At 36.5% G+C, this 13,377-nt stretch overlaps 1 protein-coding gene across 1 annotated transcript; it reads left to right on the top strand.

Moving 5' to 3' along the window:
* The first annotated feature begins 1,000 nt into the window (after positions 1-1,000).
* LOC115710324 (myb-related protein 306) lies at positions 1,001-3,350 on the top strand. Its single transcript, XM_030638693.2, has 3 exons — positions 1,001-1,512; positions 1,710-1,839; positions 2,176-3,350. Exons 1-3 carry the CDS (start codon positions 1,380-1,382, stop codon positions 3,071-3,073), a joined length of 1,161 nt encoding a protein of 386 aa, XP_030494553.2. The 5' UTR covers positions 1,001-1,379; the 3' UTR covers positions 3,074-3,350.
* Positions 3,351-13,377: the final 10,027 nt, after the last annotated feature.

Here is a 13,377-nt window from a genome sequence, read left to right on the forward strand (position 1 = left end):
TAATATTGTACAACATATTATATATGATGTACCAAACCAACCCTAATATTAATATACAACACAGTACAGTGTACTAAGCGACCCGTAGATGTGTTAAATATTGTGCTATCAGCCAAGAAGTATAAAAAGTAAATACTGAGTGCCTTGAAGTTCATAGATTGGTGGACAATGATCCACTTGAAGATTAAAAAAAATTGGGGTTCCACACAACATGTTTAATCTTCAATTTAGAATTAATGTTTTTAGAAAAAAATAAACAAAGTTGCATGTAATATATTTATCTTCACAAATTTCAATCTGTAATAAAAATTAAAGAGCAATGTTATTAAACAGTCTACCTAGCATAACTATTAAGTGGTACTTTAAGAATAATTAGCAATAAAAATTATTATTTTATATTAAGTACGATTTTTTCTTTTTTGAAAAATATATATTAAGTAGGATTTGATACTTAAATTAAACCATGATATATGATACATTCGGTGGTGATTTTTTTTTATGAATATATATAATATATTCCGAGCCCATCTTATAAGGTGGCTAGCTATGGAGATTTCCTTAATTATATGCGACTTTTCCACCGTCGGGGTAAAATTATATATATGTATATATGGCCATTTAAGTGTGGAAGATGGGAAAGTATTTTTTTTTTCTTTTTTTGCTGAAGAGGAAAGATATAATTAGGGCTAACTTTTCTTTATTATTTTTCGGTGGAAGCATAAGAGAAATAAGGATAATGAATTACACACGGTAAGAGAGAGAGAGAGAGAGAGAGGGAGAGAGTGATGTGAGGTGTATTGAGTCTAAGTGTAGCTGACTTTTTCGTAATAAGGATGAGAGTAAATGCCCAAAGCTGTCCATTTTGACTCTTCTAGAGACTAATGTGTGTGTAAGAGAGAGAAGCCTTTCTACCCTCGTTTGGGTCAGCGTCGACAGCTTTCCCTGCTGGTCTCTTTCTCTCTTATTTCTTCTCTTTCTCACTACTAATAACAATACTACTACTACTACTATACAATAACTCCATTTCTCTTTCTATATATACCAACGATGGACAACAAGGCAAACCCTGTCTTGGACGCTTGTCCTTCCTACAAATATCATCCCTCTATATATGTACACACACATCCATACATTTACAAACAACAATACATATATAAAAGGAAACCTATCTTTCTCACTCAACTATAAACAGGGTTCTCTTTAAATTGTAATTACAATTATAGCTTGGAAATTATTATAAATAACTTTGCTTTGAGACTATAATCTCTCTCTCTCTTTCTCTCTCTCTCTCTCCCTCTCTTATAGCTTCATCATCAATAGATTTTCGCCAAACGATAGTAACATCCATCTCATAAATAAAAGAAAATCGAGAATCAAAAATGGGAAGACCACCTTGCTGTGACAAAGTTGGGGTGAAGAAAGGGCCTTGGACTCCCGAAGAGGATATCATTTTGGTTTCTTACATTCAAGAACACGGCCCTGGTAATTGGAGATCAGTGCCTACTCACACAGGTATACCTATACTTTTTTTCTCATATATATATATATATATATATATAAAGTAATTCACATCTTTTTCTTTTGGGTCATTTTGGAATTGTATTTTTTTATGTTTATTTGTGTGGATTTAGTTTCAAACTAATAATGGTTGATATTTTTTTCTAGTAAGTAGTACATAGCTAAGTAATTTTATTTATTTGGATTTTCAGGTTTGATGAGATGCAGTAAGAGCTGTAGGCTTAGATGGACTAATTATCTTAGGCCTGGAATTAAACGTGGTAACTTCACTGATCATGAGGAAAAGATGATAATCCACCTTCAGGCTCTTTTAGGCAATAGGTATTTAATTTTCTTTTCCTTAATTCCTACTTTTTTTTTTGTTATATATACATAATTTTTCACTCACTTCTCTTATCCCTCGAAGTTTGTGACTTGGTTTTTTCGAAAACTGGTGAATAATAAAAATAATATAATGGAGGAAAGAGAGAGGGATTACGGAAATTGTCATTTCGATACATATATAGATTTGATTGAATATATGTACAAAGCTAAATAGGTAGATTTTGTAGATTCAATAAAGTTGTTCTAATATGTAGTAATAGTTGTTTTATTTTTCTTTTTTGTGGATTTAATGATGTGCTGATGCAAGTTTTTATCATGTTTTACTTTTTTCAGATGGGCTGCAATTGCTTCTTATCTACCACAGAGAACTGATAATGATATTAAAAATTACTGGAATACCCATCTTAAAAAGAAGCTCAGAAAGCTTCACACTGGGCATGATGGTCAAAGCCATGATGAGTTCTCAACTGATAACAATTCGCACCAAATCTCCAAAGGCCAGTGGGAAAGAAGGCTTCAAACAGATATTCACATGGCAAAACAAGCTCTTTGTGAAGCTCTCTCCCTTGACAAACCAATTGATCATCATAATCACAATTTGGGGGAATCTAAACCGTCCATTACTACAACCACTTGTTTCCACACTAGTTGTGATCATCAAGATCATGATCATAAGAACACTACTAAATCACACCAACCACTATCATATGCATCAAACGCTGAGAACATTGCCCGATTGCTCGAAAGTTGGATGAAGAATTCTCCAAAATCGGGGAAAACAAACTCCAACACGACCCGGGATTTGCTCCAAAACCCGGTTGCTTTCCAGCCCAATAATAATGGTACTTGTACTAATACTACTTATTCAAGTTCAAGTGAAGGAGCTCAAAGTGGGACCACTACACCTGATCACAATCACCATAACAATCACCGTCAACATAACAATCAGGCCACTGCTAATAATACAAATTTTGAGTACTCTTTGTTTAGTTTCAACTCCTCCACCGCATCGGAATCCTTGTCGGCCGACGAGACTGCAAATTTGACACCGGAGAGGGCCACAAGTACTCTGTGCTTCCAAGATGAGAGCAAGCCTCATAATACCAAAATTGAGGAGCCAGTACAAGCTCCTCTCACATTGCTTGAAAAGTGGCTACTTGATGATGGTTCAGCTCAAGGGCATGAGGACCTTATTAACATGTCGCTAGAGGATAGTGCAGCACTCTTTTGATCTTCCTAGTCATACAAAAGAAATAAATAATAAAGAAAGTAAATTATCAAAGTTTTTAGGTTTTTGTGGATATAGCTTGTTCTAAGCTGTTCTTAATTAGAACTTTTGTTTTTAAGCCTACGAAGACATAGTCAAAAGATGTAACAGTACTATGCATTATAACTCACTGAAGGAAACAGGGAAACAGGAAAAAAAAAAGTGTAAATTATAGTATAACTACATATACATAAATATATGTGTATGATGTTTTATAAAATAATATATAGCTTTTTATGGACTTCTGGTTAATATATTTAATATTTAACTATGTTTATTTTTCTTATGCATAGATCTATGTGTAGATAATATTTGCATTTACTTGTACGTAAGTTCGTAACATAATTTTGATTGATGGTGCCATTCACTATTATAATTATATGGTTTCTTCTTTGGGGTAAGTTTTAATATATGCCAGTTGTATAATAACAACTCATTTATACCTACCTACAAGTACAACAGCATAAATATATACATTCAATATTAATATTTATCTCCAACTCTCATGAGTAATGTGTTATTTATTTATATATTATAAATTTTTAATAAGATAATAGTTAAAGAGCCAGTGACGTCGTAAATTTGTTCTTTAATAAAAGTAATATGTAATAAATGGCTCACTGTGGTCACTATTCCTTGTGTAATTATTATTATTAATTAATTTTGATTTGAGGGATTTTTATGAGCGGTTCCAATATTGAGGATAAAAACAAAGAGGTTTTTGTCGGCAAGGAAACTGTATTTTATCTTCAAATTAATCACTCTTTGTTTTCTCTGGTTTTATTTTTGGGATAAATGGTGTTTATAGTAAATATAGATCTGAAATTAATATTTCTATTTATAACAAGAATGGGACAATGAATTCATGAATGAAGTGAAAATATAACTAATAATTAAGTACAATGAGTACGTGTTGCAAAATAGTTAAAAAACGTATCGCAAAGATATTGACACACACATGTGGTGTACCATACACTTGTTCGAGAACTTTTGGATAGTACGTTAGTTCAAAATTGGGATCAACATTTTATGTTCTAATAGTTTTTGTTTTTTATCAAATATTATTGTATCAATTTTATTACGTACCTTGGGAACTACACCGTGTATGATGTCAACGAAGTTGACCCATTTTTATTACATGGAATGGAACCTTTATCCCGGCCAAAAAGATGAGCCAATTAATCCGCCTATTATTTATCATATGAAAAGTAAAAATGCAATATATATATCCTACAACTATAAATAACTTTGTGAATACCATTTCTTCGTATTCTAATCTTTGTTTCAGTGATGCACACTGTAATTACATATTACAACCGTTTTCAATTATGACAACTTGTTCAAATTTGGACATGAACTCACTTCATCAATAATCGTATGTGGGTCAAATTAAGGGGCCTATAAAAGACAGCATTTATTTTTGGATTTTTATTTCCAAAAATTTTTGTGTTATATTTTATTTATAATTTTAGAATTTAAAATTTTTATTTACAAAAATATAATTTTAAAGTTTCAAAAGTATTAAAATACGATTTTTTTAGCAAAATGTAAGAAACAACTAAAAAATAACGAGAAATTAATCTCGCAACAAATATATATATTAACTATAAATAAACTATAAAACAACAAAATATAAGAAAATCCACCTCATGACTACTATAAATAACTTATAAATAAATTACAAAATAATTCAAAAAGAATATTATTGAACTGTTCTATGAAGTTCGTACTTTTGTAAATAAAAAAATTTAAATGATAAAATAAAAAAAAAATCCGTGTTAATGTATTTTTAAAAGTTTTTCAAATTTGTGATGTAGTAAAAATTTCTTTATTTTATTATAATGATTATATATGTTAGTAGTCTTTAAATTAAAATGATATCTAACTAATTAGTATATTGATTTAATAATAAATTACATAATCAACAAAAAATGTATGTAAATATAGTATACTCATGCATAAAACTTTTAGCGCTATCATTAGTGACATATCACTATATAGGCTAATTTGGAATTTTTTTTCTCCGAACTTTGACAAGTATTAAATTATGACCTCTGAACTTTTAAGGTCGTTAAAAATTCCCTCTGAATTATTGAATTGTTAGATTTAAGGATTTTTGTCTAATTTTAGTAAGAAAATTCTAACATGGACGAAAGTTTAGGCGACATGATTTAGTACACATCAAAGTTTGAGGGGCATGATTTGGTAGATATCAAAGTTTGGGGAGCATGATTTAGTACATAAACCATCACTGAAACAGTAAAATTGAGTGAAATTAGACAAAAGTCCTTAAATCTAACAATCTCAATAGTTCAGGAAGAATTTTTTGTTGGAATTAATTTTACCAGGATCTAGATTTACTAACAAGTATGTTTCATTAACATCCTAATATGAATTTCTAAACCAATGAAATAAACACATATAAAGTATAAGAAACCTTACAGTGGGTTGCAGCGGAATATAATGACTCCTTCCGTTCAGATCTCTAGCCCTTGATTCCTTTCTGTAGCAGAGCATTATCAAGATCTGAACCTGGATCTCTTTCTCTCCTTCTTGTTGATTGGATTCTTCACAGTCTTACACACTATGATTGAGATACCACTTGATGTGTGTGGGCACTCACTCTATCACTCAAGGTATGAAAATATGAAGAGAATAAGAGAAGAAGAGGTTCGGCTATGGGTATAGAATAGATGGCTCAATTTTTCCTGAAGGCAAGAAATTTCATCAACTTTAAGTGTGAGTCATCACTATCTATTTATAGGCAACCACCTAGGTTTAGGTGAGGATTTATTAGCATTAAAATATTAGAAAAATAAATGGTAAAATCCATGCATAGTGGCCGGCCATGGGTTGGATAATGGGCCCCACTTTGTAAGTTTGCCATTTTATCATTTTCCCATCTTATTTTCTCAAAAACGTCAATTTTTTAATTTAACCACTTAAATGCCAATTCCAATTATTTAATAACTAAGAATTAATTATTAAATAATATTGTCATTTAATATATTTATTAATTAGATTTAATAAAGTCTATTAATTAATAAATAAGACCTAGAATCTCCTTTCTTCAGATTTAAGCCATTGCTTAGTGAAAATTCATAAACTAGACATAGTCTAATTTTAGAATTATAATTGATTAACTAAAATCAATTAACTGAGTCTCACAAGCAATATGGTCTCAACTAGTATGGGGACCATGGGCCCATATAACCGAGCTTCCAATAAGTTGATCTAGAATTTACCAAGTAAATCCACTAACTTATTAATTCCTCATTGCATCCACTCATAGAACTTGGAATCGCACTCTAAGTTACATAGAACGCTCTATATGTTCCACGATATAGATACGCTATTAATTATCCATTGTTATCATCTCAATAATCAATGATCCTTTATAGATGATCTACATTGCATAGGGATAAAATTACCGTTACACCCTTTCAATGTATTTTATCCTTAAAACACATGGGCACCTATAAATGATATTATAGTGAACTAATATAGTCACTAAAATGAGCGCTCTATCATTTATCTCTATTTAGCAAGCTCGAAGGAAATCATCGTTTCACTTCTATGTCGGATAGAAGCTATAGATTCCATAACTATGATTAGCGCTCCCACTCAATTGCACTATCATATTCCCAAAATGTACGTATCACCCTGACCAAAATGTACGTATCATTTTTGCGTTGGTTCACAACTGACGCAAAATTATTTAAAAAATAATAATTTACATATTTGGACCCATTTTAAAAAAACCCTAGCTATATATTATCTTTATAGCCACACTGATGCCCTACCACACTCAAAGCCTCCATTCTCTCTCTCTCTCTCTCTCTCTCTCTCTCTCTCTCTCTCTCTCTCTCTCTCTCTCTCTCTCGGATTGGAGCTCTTGCTCCTCTTCTTCAGCGATGACCACCGACCCAACTGTTGGGTTTTGTGCCCTAAATAAAATTCATTTTAATATAATTAGATTTACTAATTAATAAAAGATCAAAACTTGTTTTCTATTGCATGGTTCACATGATTTATTTAATGGTTATACTTAATGTATAAATTCTATTAAGTCCAGAACATATAAATAAATATGTATATATTTGTTCATGATTATAGTGTTGTTAGCACAGTGGAATATAATCATGATTATATGTTTAAAATTTTAATTCTCATGATTAGTTAATTCACTGAATTTAGACTGGCATGATAATCGTCGATAAGATATACTTACACCTTAGATAAGTGTTATGTCCTTTCCAGGGCATTGGCAAAGTTTACAGTATCGGATGTATAGAGTATACATTGGAAGGGAGCGATATTGATCTTGAAAAAAAATCATAAACTTACGGTTATATCTTTCTAAGTCAATATCAATGGTTGATCTTAGGTCTATGGATCTTAATCTTGATATGGTTGGGTTCAGCTTAGTTGTATTATTTATGTTCTTAGAGGTTTTCGTAGATGCTAACTTATGGTTTTGGCGGATATTTACATCTTGAGAAGATGGTATTTCAATTGAGTTGGAGCGCTGATCATAGATATGGAATATATATCTTCTATGAGTATTTAAAAGTGAAACGATGATTTCCTTTGTGCTTGGCTTGATAGAGTTAAATGATTGAGATCTCATTTCAGTTATTACATTAGTTTACTGAAATATCATTTATAGGTAGCTAAGTATTTTAAGGATAAATTACATTGAACGGTAGAATAGTAAATTTGTCCCTATTCAGTGTAGATCATCTATAGAGGATCTTTGACTATTAGGATTATAACAATGGATAATTATAACATATCTATATCGTGGCACATATAGAATATTCTATATAATTGAGAGTGCTATTCAATTCTAAATCTATCGTGGCGCAAGGTAGAATTAACAAGTTGAGAATTTACTTGGTGAATTTAAGATCTACTTATTGAAAGCTCGGTTATATAGTGTTGTCGAGCAAATTTCGCAACACCAAAAAATATGATTTAATCGATAAGACAGGGAATTATTTGAGAGATGACAAGTGCGAGTATTCAACCTAAAATGGCGAGTACTCGGATGGGAATGCGAGAGTAAACAATAAGGCTGGAAAAAATAAGTAAGACGATGAATTATAGTGGTTCAGTCAGATTTCGTTCTGCTTAGTCCACTGTAGCAAAGGATTCGTAGGTCCATTTTCATGGTGGATCACCCCTTTATATACAAAGTAGGTGTCCAATCGGTTACATGAGGATCACATTTATTGTTAATCCATAATTTTACACATTGAATTGCAATGACTAAACTCAAACAACGTTAACATTAATAAATGTATGACAGTTACTAAATTCATCAACGTATGCGTCTTTCGCATCTGCGAGTTGACCGTTCATGTTCCGTCTGTTGAGCTCGTAGGGTCGCACATACGTTTGGAACGTCTGCGTCCTTAGGTAATCGCCCTTTGTAGACATCGCATGTTGAAGCTGGTAACATCTGGACATGCGAACTTATATTGGTCTGTTAGGGCTATTGGGTCGCTGGGACCGAAACTGCATCATAGGGCATTGGTCTCTATACTCGTCGCGGAGGTATAGAGGGGGACACTCGCACATGTTCTGACATATGCGAATTGGATCTACCCTGCATGATGAGAATTATGGTTATGCGGTGTGACTTAAGTCGCACCTACAGTATCTCGCTATGTTTAGCCTGCGCGAGGTCTAAACTTCAGAAATCTCTCACGGACATTCAGCCTTCATTGGAAATCTGAATACACGTGTCCTTTAAAGAGGAGTCTGGTCTCGAGTTTCTAGGTGAGAGAAATCTCACTATAACACATGCCCCTAGTTTCGCGACGTGACTAGAGCGGTCACTGAGGGAAACTATTGCTCGAGAGACAGGTGAAAGGTTGTCACGAGGAGGTGACCTTTTGGTTGTCCCATCGAGGGTTTCGAAAAATGACGGCTGTCCGATTTAAAATAAATAATTATCTCTAGGATGCCACGTCACAAAACCCTTCGGTTTTCGTGTAGGCGTGGCCATAATTGGCCGTTAGATTGGGCGACCTTAGGCCTTCTGACTGCCACGTGTCATGATCCCAATTAATAAGGGATATGGGTATTTAAACGCTTTGATACGAATCAAATTTCCCCATTTTCCCTCTTTTCTCTTAACTTCCCTCTAGTTCATACACTTCAGAAAAAAGTTCATCCCCAGACTTCTGCCAGCTTTTACAACATTTCCAATTTCAGGCGTGATCGAGAGCAGTTCGCGGGAATCAAAACTAAAGGTTAGTTTTCTGCATTTTTCGTTTTTGTTTTTAGAGAAATTGCACTTTACTTTCTGGGTTTGGATTTTTTCGAAGACTTTTTAGGAGTGTATGCTAGTGGGTATTTATGTGTTTTGGGTCAATGAAACTGGGTAATATTCATAGTGTAGGGCCTGTAAATTGACATAACCGCATACAATTCATAGGCACTGATTCACGTCTCGAATGCTCGCGGACATTCGGATGAACAATTTGAATGTTCGTGGGTGTTCGGATGAACAATTTGAATAATCGCATGTTTCCAAGACTTATTTCCGCTTAACTATTAGCTAGATCTTTTAGGATCTTTACATGTCGCGGGCTGAGTGGTGAGAGTATTAAGTGCCATTCCAAATGGTGGGTGTGTCACAGTATTCTAATGGCTATATATGCGATTATATGTCCCTTGAGATACTGAGATACACCCAGCCATTTGTTGACGTGCGTTAATACTCGAATGACCGTACTCTTTGGTTGATAGGTAGTCTCGAAACGGTGGGAGTCTCCCAGTAACTTCAGGGTTATGCTCGAAAATGCATACCTCTTGAGTCACTGGGATACGCCCAGCCGTTTCTGGAGGTATACCGCACAACCGAGGATGCGTGAATTACTCGCCCAAAGATAGTTATATTTCTTCTCGCATGTTGATAGGAGGGTCAGTTTTCGCACAGAGCTTGACCTTTCTGTCGAATGCGACTTTTATAATCTACTGCGGGTGAGATCACTTACCTTTATTTTTTCACACATCCATCACGCTGAAAAGATCTTCTATCTTTCAGATGAGCGATCTATCGGATAGCCAGCAGCTCGGCTCAGGAGGTCGCGCCTTTGACGGGGAGTCGGACCAAGAGAGAGACAGTTTTCTCCCTACGGACATCTCCGAAATGGAGGCTGCGGAGATAGAGTTAGGTCCGATGTCTTCGCGTAGACATCGAGAGGATGGTACAGGAGCTCGCTGAACCTGGGACAATCGATATCCGAGATAGCGAATCCACAGTGTCAGCACGCGACTACCTCATACATACGAGACATGCTCCCGACATCGAGGTCGAGGAGGTGGAGGAGGAATGGACCACACCGGTCCGTGAGTCAGGTGGGGAAGAAGAGGAAGCGGAAGGGAGCGGGACGGATTCGGTTGACGACTCCCAATTGAACGAACCCTTCTCATGCGAAGACTTAGTCTCGAGGGTCGCCAAATCTGACTTCACCACCTTCGTGAGGTTGAATTTGTTGCGACTTGCGTTTCAACGTCCCAAACCATCTCAGAGAGCGCATCTTCCGTTCACCAACCCTGCGATTATCCCTACAGAGGACGTGGTCGTCTCAATACCCATTCTTCGATGTGGTGTATCGGTCCCATTTCATCCTTTCGTCGCAGCCATTCTCAGGCGATATGACGTATCGCCCTTTCAGCTAACACCCAACAGTTATCGCACTGTACTAGCTTTCTATGCGATGTACATGGAGTATGCCCATAGGGCACCGTCAGTAGAGGAGTTTAGTTACTTCTATGACATAAAGAGCGTGGGTCTTCATAACGGCTTCTATTGCTTTAGTAAATGGGCGACTTCTGAAATAAACGGTGTCGAGGGGATGGTATCGAACATGGGTGACTGGAAGTCGAAGTGGTTTTACGTTTTTAAGGTTCCTGGGATTAGAACTGACTTTAATCGCAGACCCAGTATGTCGCGTATTTGTTGACTTAGATATAATTTGTACTTTGTTCTCTGAGATCTTTTGCTAACTCGCTTTTTGTTGTTATCGCAGATAGACCAGCTCGACCCACTCTTGACGCGACTAGAAAGGAGACAGAAATTCTCGGGAGTCTTCGGTACAAGATCGCGGCCGGCGATTCTTGTGCACTGCGAAATTGCGAGAACACCAGCTGATCCCTGAGAACGCGAGTCTTCAACGGGAGCCAGTATATAAAGAACCATCTGAGAAGCAGCAAGAGCGGATTGACAAACGTCTTTCTAAGCAAACTCCTCGGCAAATTTCAGGTAACTCGTCTTTTTGCTATAAACTGACGGGTAGGATTGTGATTTTTTACTTATCTGTCCTTTTTGCTTGTAGACATGACTTTTTTGAAGTCTGCCCCCGTCCTGAAAATCAAGCAAAAGGGTGGAACACCGGCGACTTCGCCGGTCGTCGCCCAAAAGAGGAAGAGCGATGTGATGGCTTCGCTTGTCGCAGATTCTTCCAAGAAGTTGGCCAAGACTACTCAGGATAAGGGGAAGAAAGTCGTCATCGACTCTCCAGTTCGTGCTCGCGACTTCCTGGCCATGCAGGAAAAATTTCTGACTGAGATCCCTTACGAGGATCTCGTTGCTCGATCTACTGAACTGGCCGTGCAATCCATGGCTTTGTTCATGAAAGCCGCGGCTACTCCTTCGAAGGAAGGCGATTCGGCGAAGAGGCGTAACGCCCATTTTCAAGAAAATATAAAGAAGCTGAAGCAGGATGTGGCGAGGATGGAGGAGCTTAACAAGGCCAAAGAGAAGGAGCTCGAGGAACTCAGCAGGGCAAAAGAACAGGCGGAGCTCGAGCTCAAGAAGTCGCAGACAACGATCGTTGAGATGGCTCGCGACTTGGAGGCTGAGAAAGAGAATGGGAAGAAACGATACGATCGGTGTGTCTGATTACATTTATACCACTCTTTCCAAAGTCCCTGACTTTGACTTCTCGCTGCTTGGAGCTGAAGCTGCTGAGATGGCTGAAGCCTTTCGCGCCATGTCTCCTACCCAGACCCAAGGTGGGGGAGGCAACCTTCCGGACGAAATCGAGGGAGTACAGGCTGAAGAGGTCGAGAATGAGGTCGTCAGCAAGATCGCGGACGAGGCTGCTCCTGATGAGACTACTCCCGTTGCTCCAGACGCTTGATTATTTTCTATCTTATGTTGTTGTTTAATTTCTCTTTTTTTTTTTTATATATGCGGTACACGGGTACTCGCACTTCTGTACTTAAAGAAATTTATCTTACCTTTTGGACAAATTTCTATCCTCGCGGGGATAGCTTTATGCTTTAATATTTACGCAGTACACGGGTACTTGCGATTTTTATATATTTTTAACTTTGATTACAGCTTGGTGTAATCGCAATTTTATATATAGTAATATGCGACTTTAATTACAGCTTGGTGTAATAAAGTAGAAATATTTACTAAGTTGGTAATTTAAATTTAAATCACTCGAAAAGCTTAGTAAGTAATTTTATTCATGCAATCAGTAATACATGCGGGTACACATGCCCCTATACTTAGGATTTTTGAACAAAAAATATCTAAGTATAAGTGTTCGAATTAACATAACCGAATAACGCGAATATTACTGATAATAAAATTTCAAGCTCTCGCTATTCCATGCTCGTGGAATCGCGGTTCCATCGAGTGTTGCAAGTCGATAAGTGGCATCACCAATTTGATCTGCGATTATGTATGGTCCTTCCCAATTGTCCCCAAAGACTCCATGAGATGGGACTTTGGTGTTTGGCATTACCCTTCTAAGGACCAAGTCTCCTGCTCGCAGAGTTTTTATCTTTACTTTCGAGTTGAAGTACCTTGCTGTTCGTTGTTGATAAGCCGCGTTTTGTAGTTGCGCTTTATCACGCTTTTCTTCCAAAAGATCAAGGCAAAACAACTGATTCTCGTTGTTCTGCGAGATATCGAAAGCATCTCTGCGTAAGGAACCTGCCCCCACTTCTACTGGCAACATGGCCTCGCACCCGTAAGAAAGCGAGAAGGGTGTTTCGCTGGTTGTAGATCGAGGGGTTGTGTTATAAGACCGTAGGACTTGCGATAATTCGTCTGGCCATGCCCCTTTGCGATCTTCTAACTTTCCCTTTATGGTGTACTTAATTATTTTATTGACTGCTTCGATCATCCATTACTCGCGGGTAAGCGGCTTGCGAAAAGGCTTTTTTAATCCCTAAATCATCGCATAGGCGTCGCATTTCTTTACGGTCAAAGCATTTTCCATTATCTGAAATGAGTT

The sequence above is a fragment of the Cannabis sativa genome, chromosome 3, assembly GCF_029168945.1.
Source record: "Cannabis sativa cultivar Pink pepper isolate KNU-18-1 chromosome 3, ASM2916894v1, whole genome shotgun sequence".
Lineage (NCBI taxonomy): Eukaryota > Viridiplantae > Streptophyta > Magnoliopsida > Rosales > Cannabaceae > Cannabis > Cannabis sativa.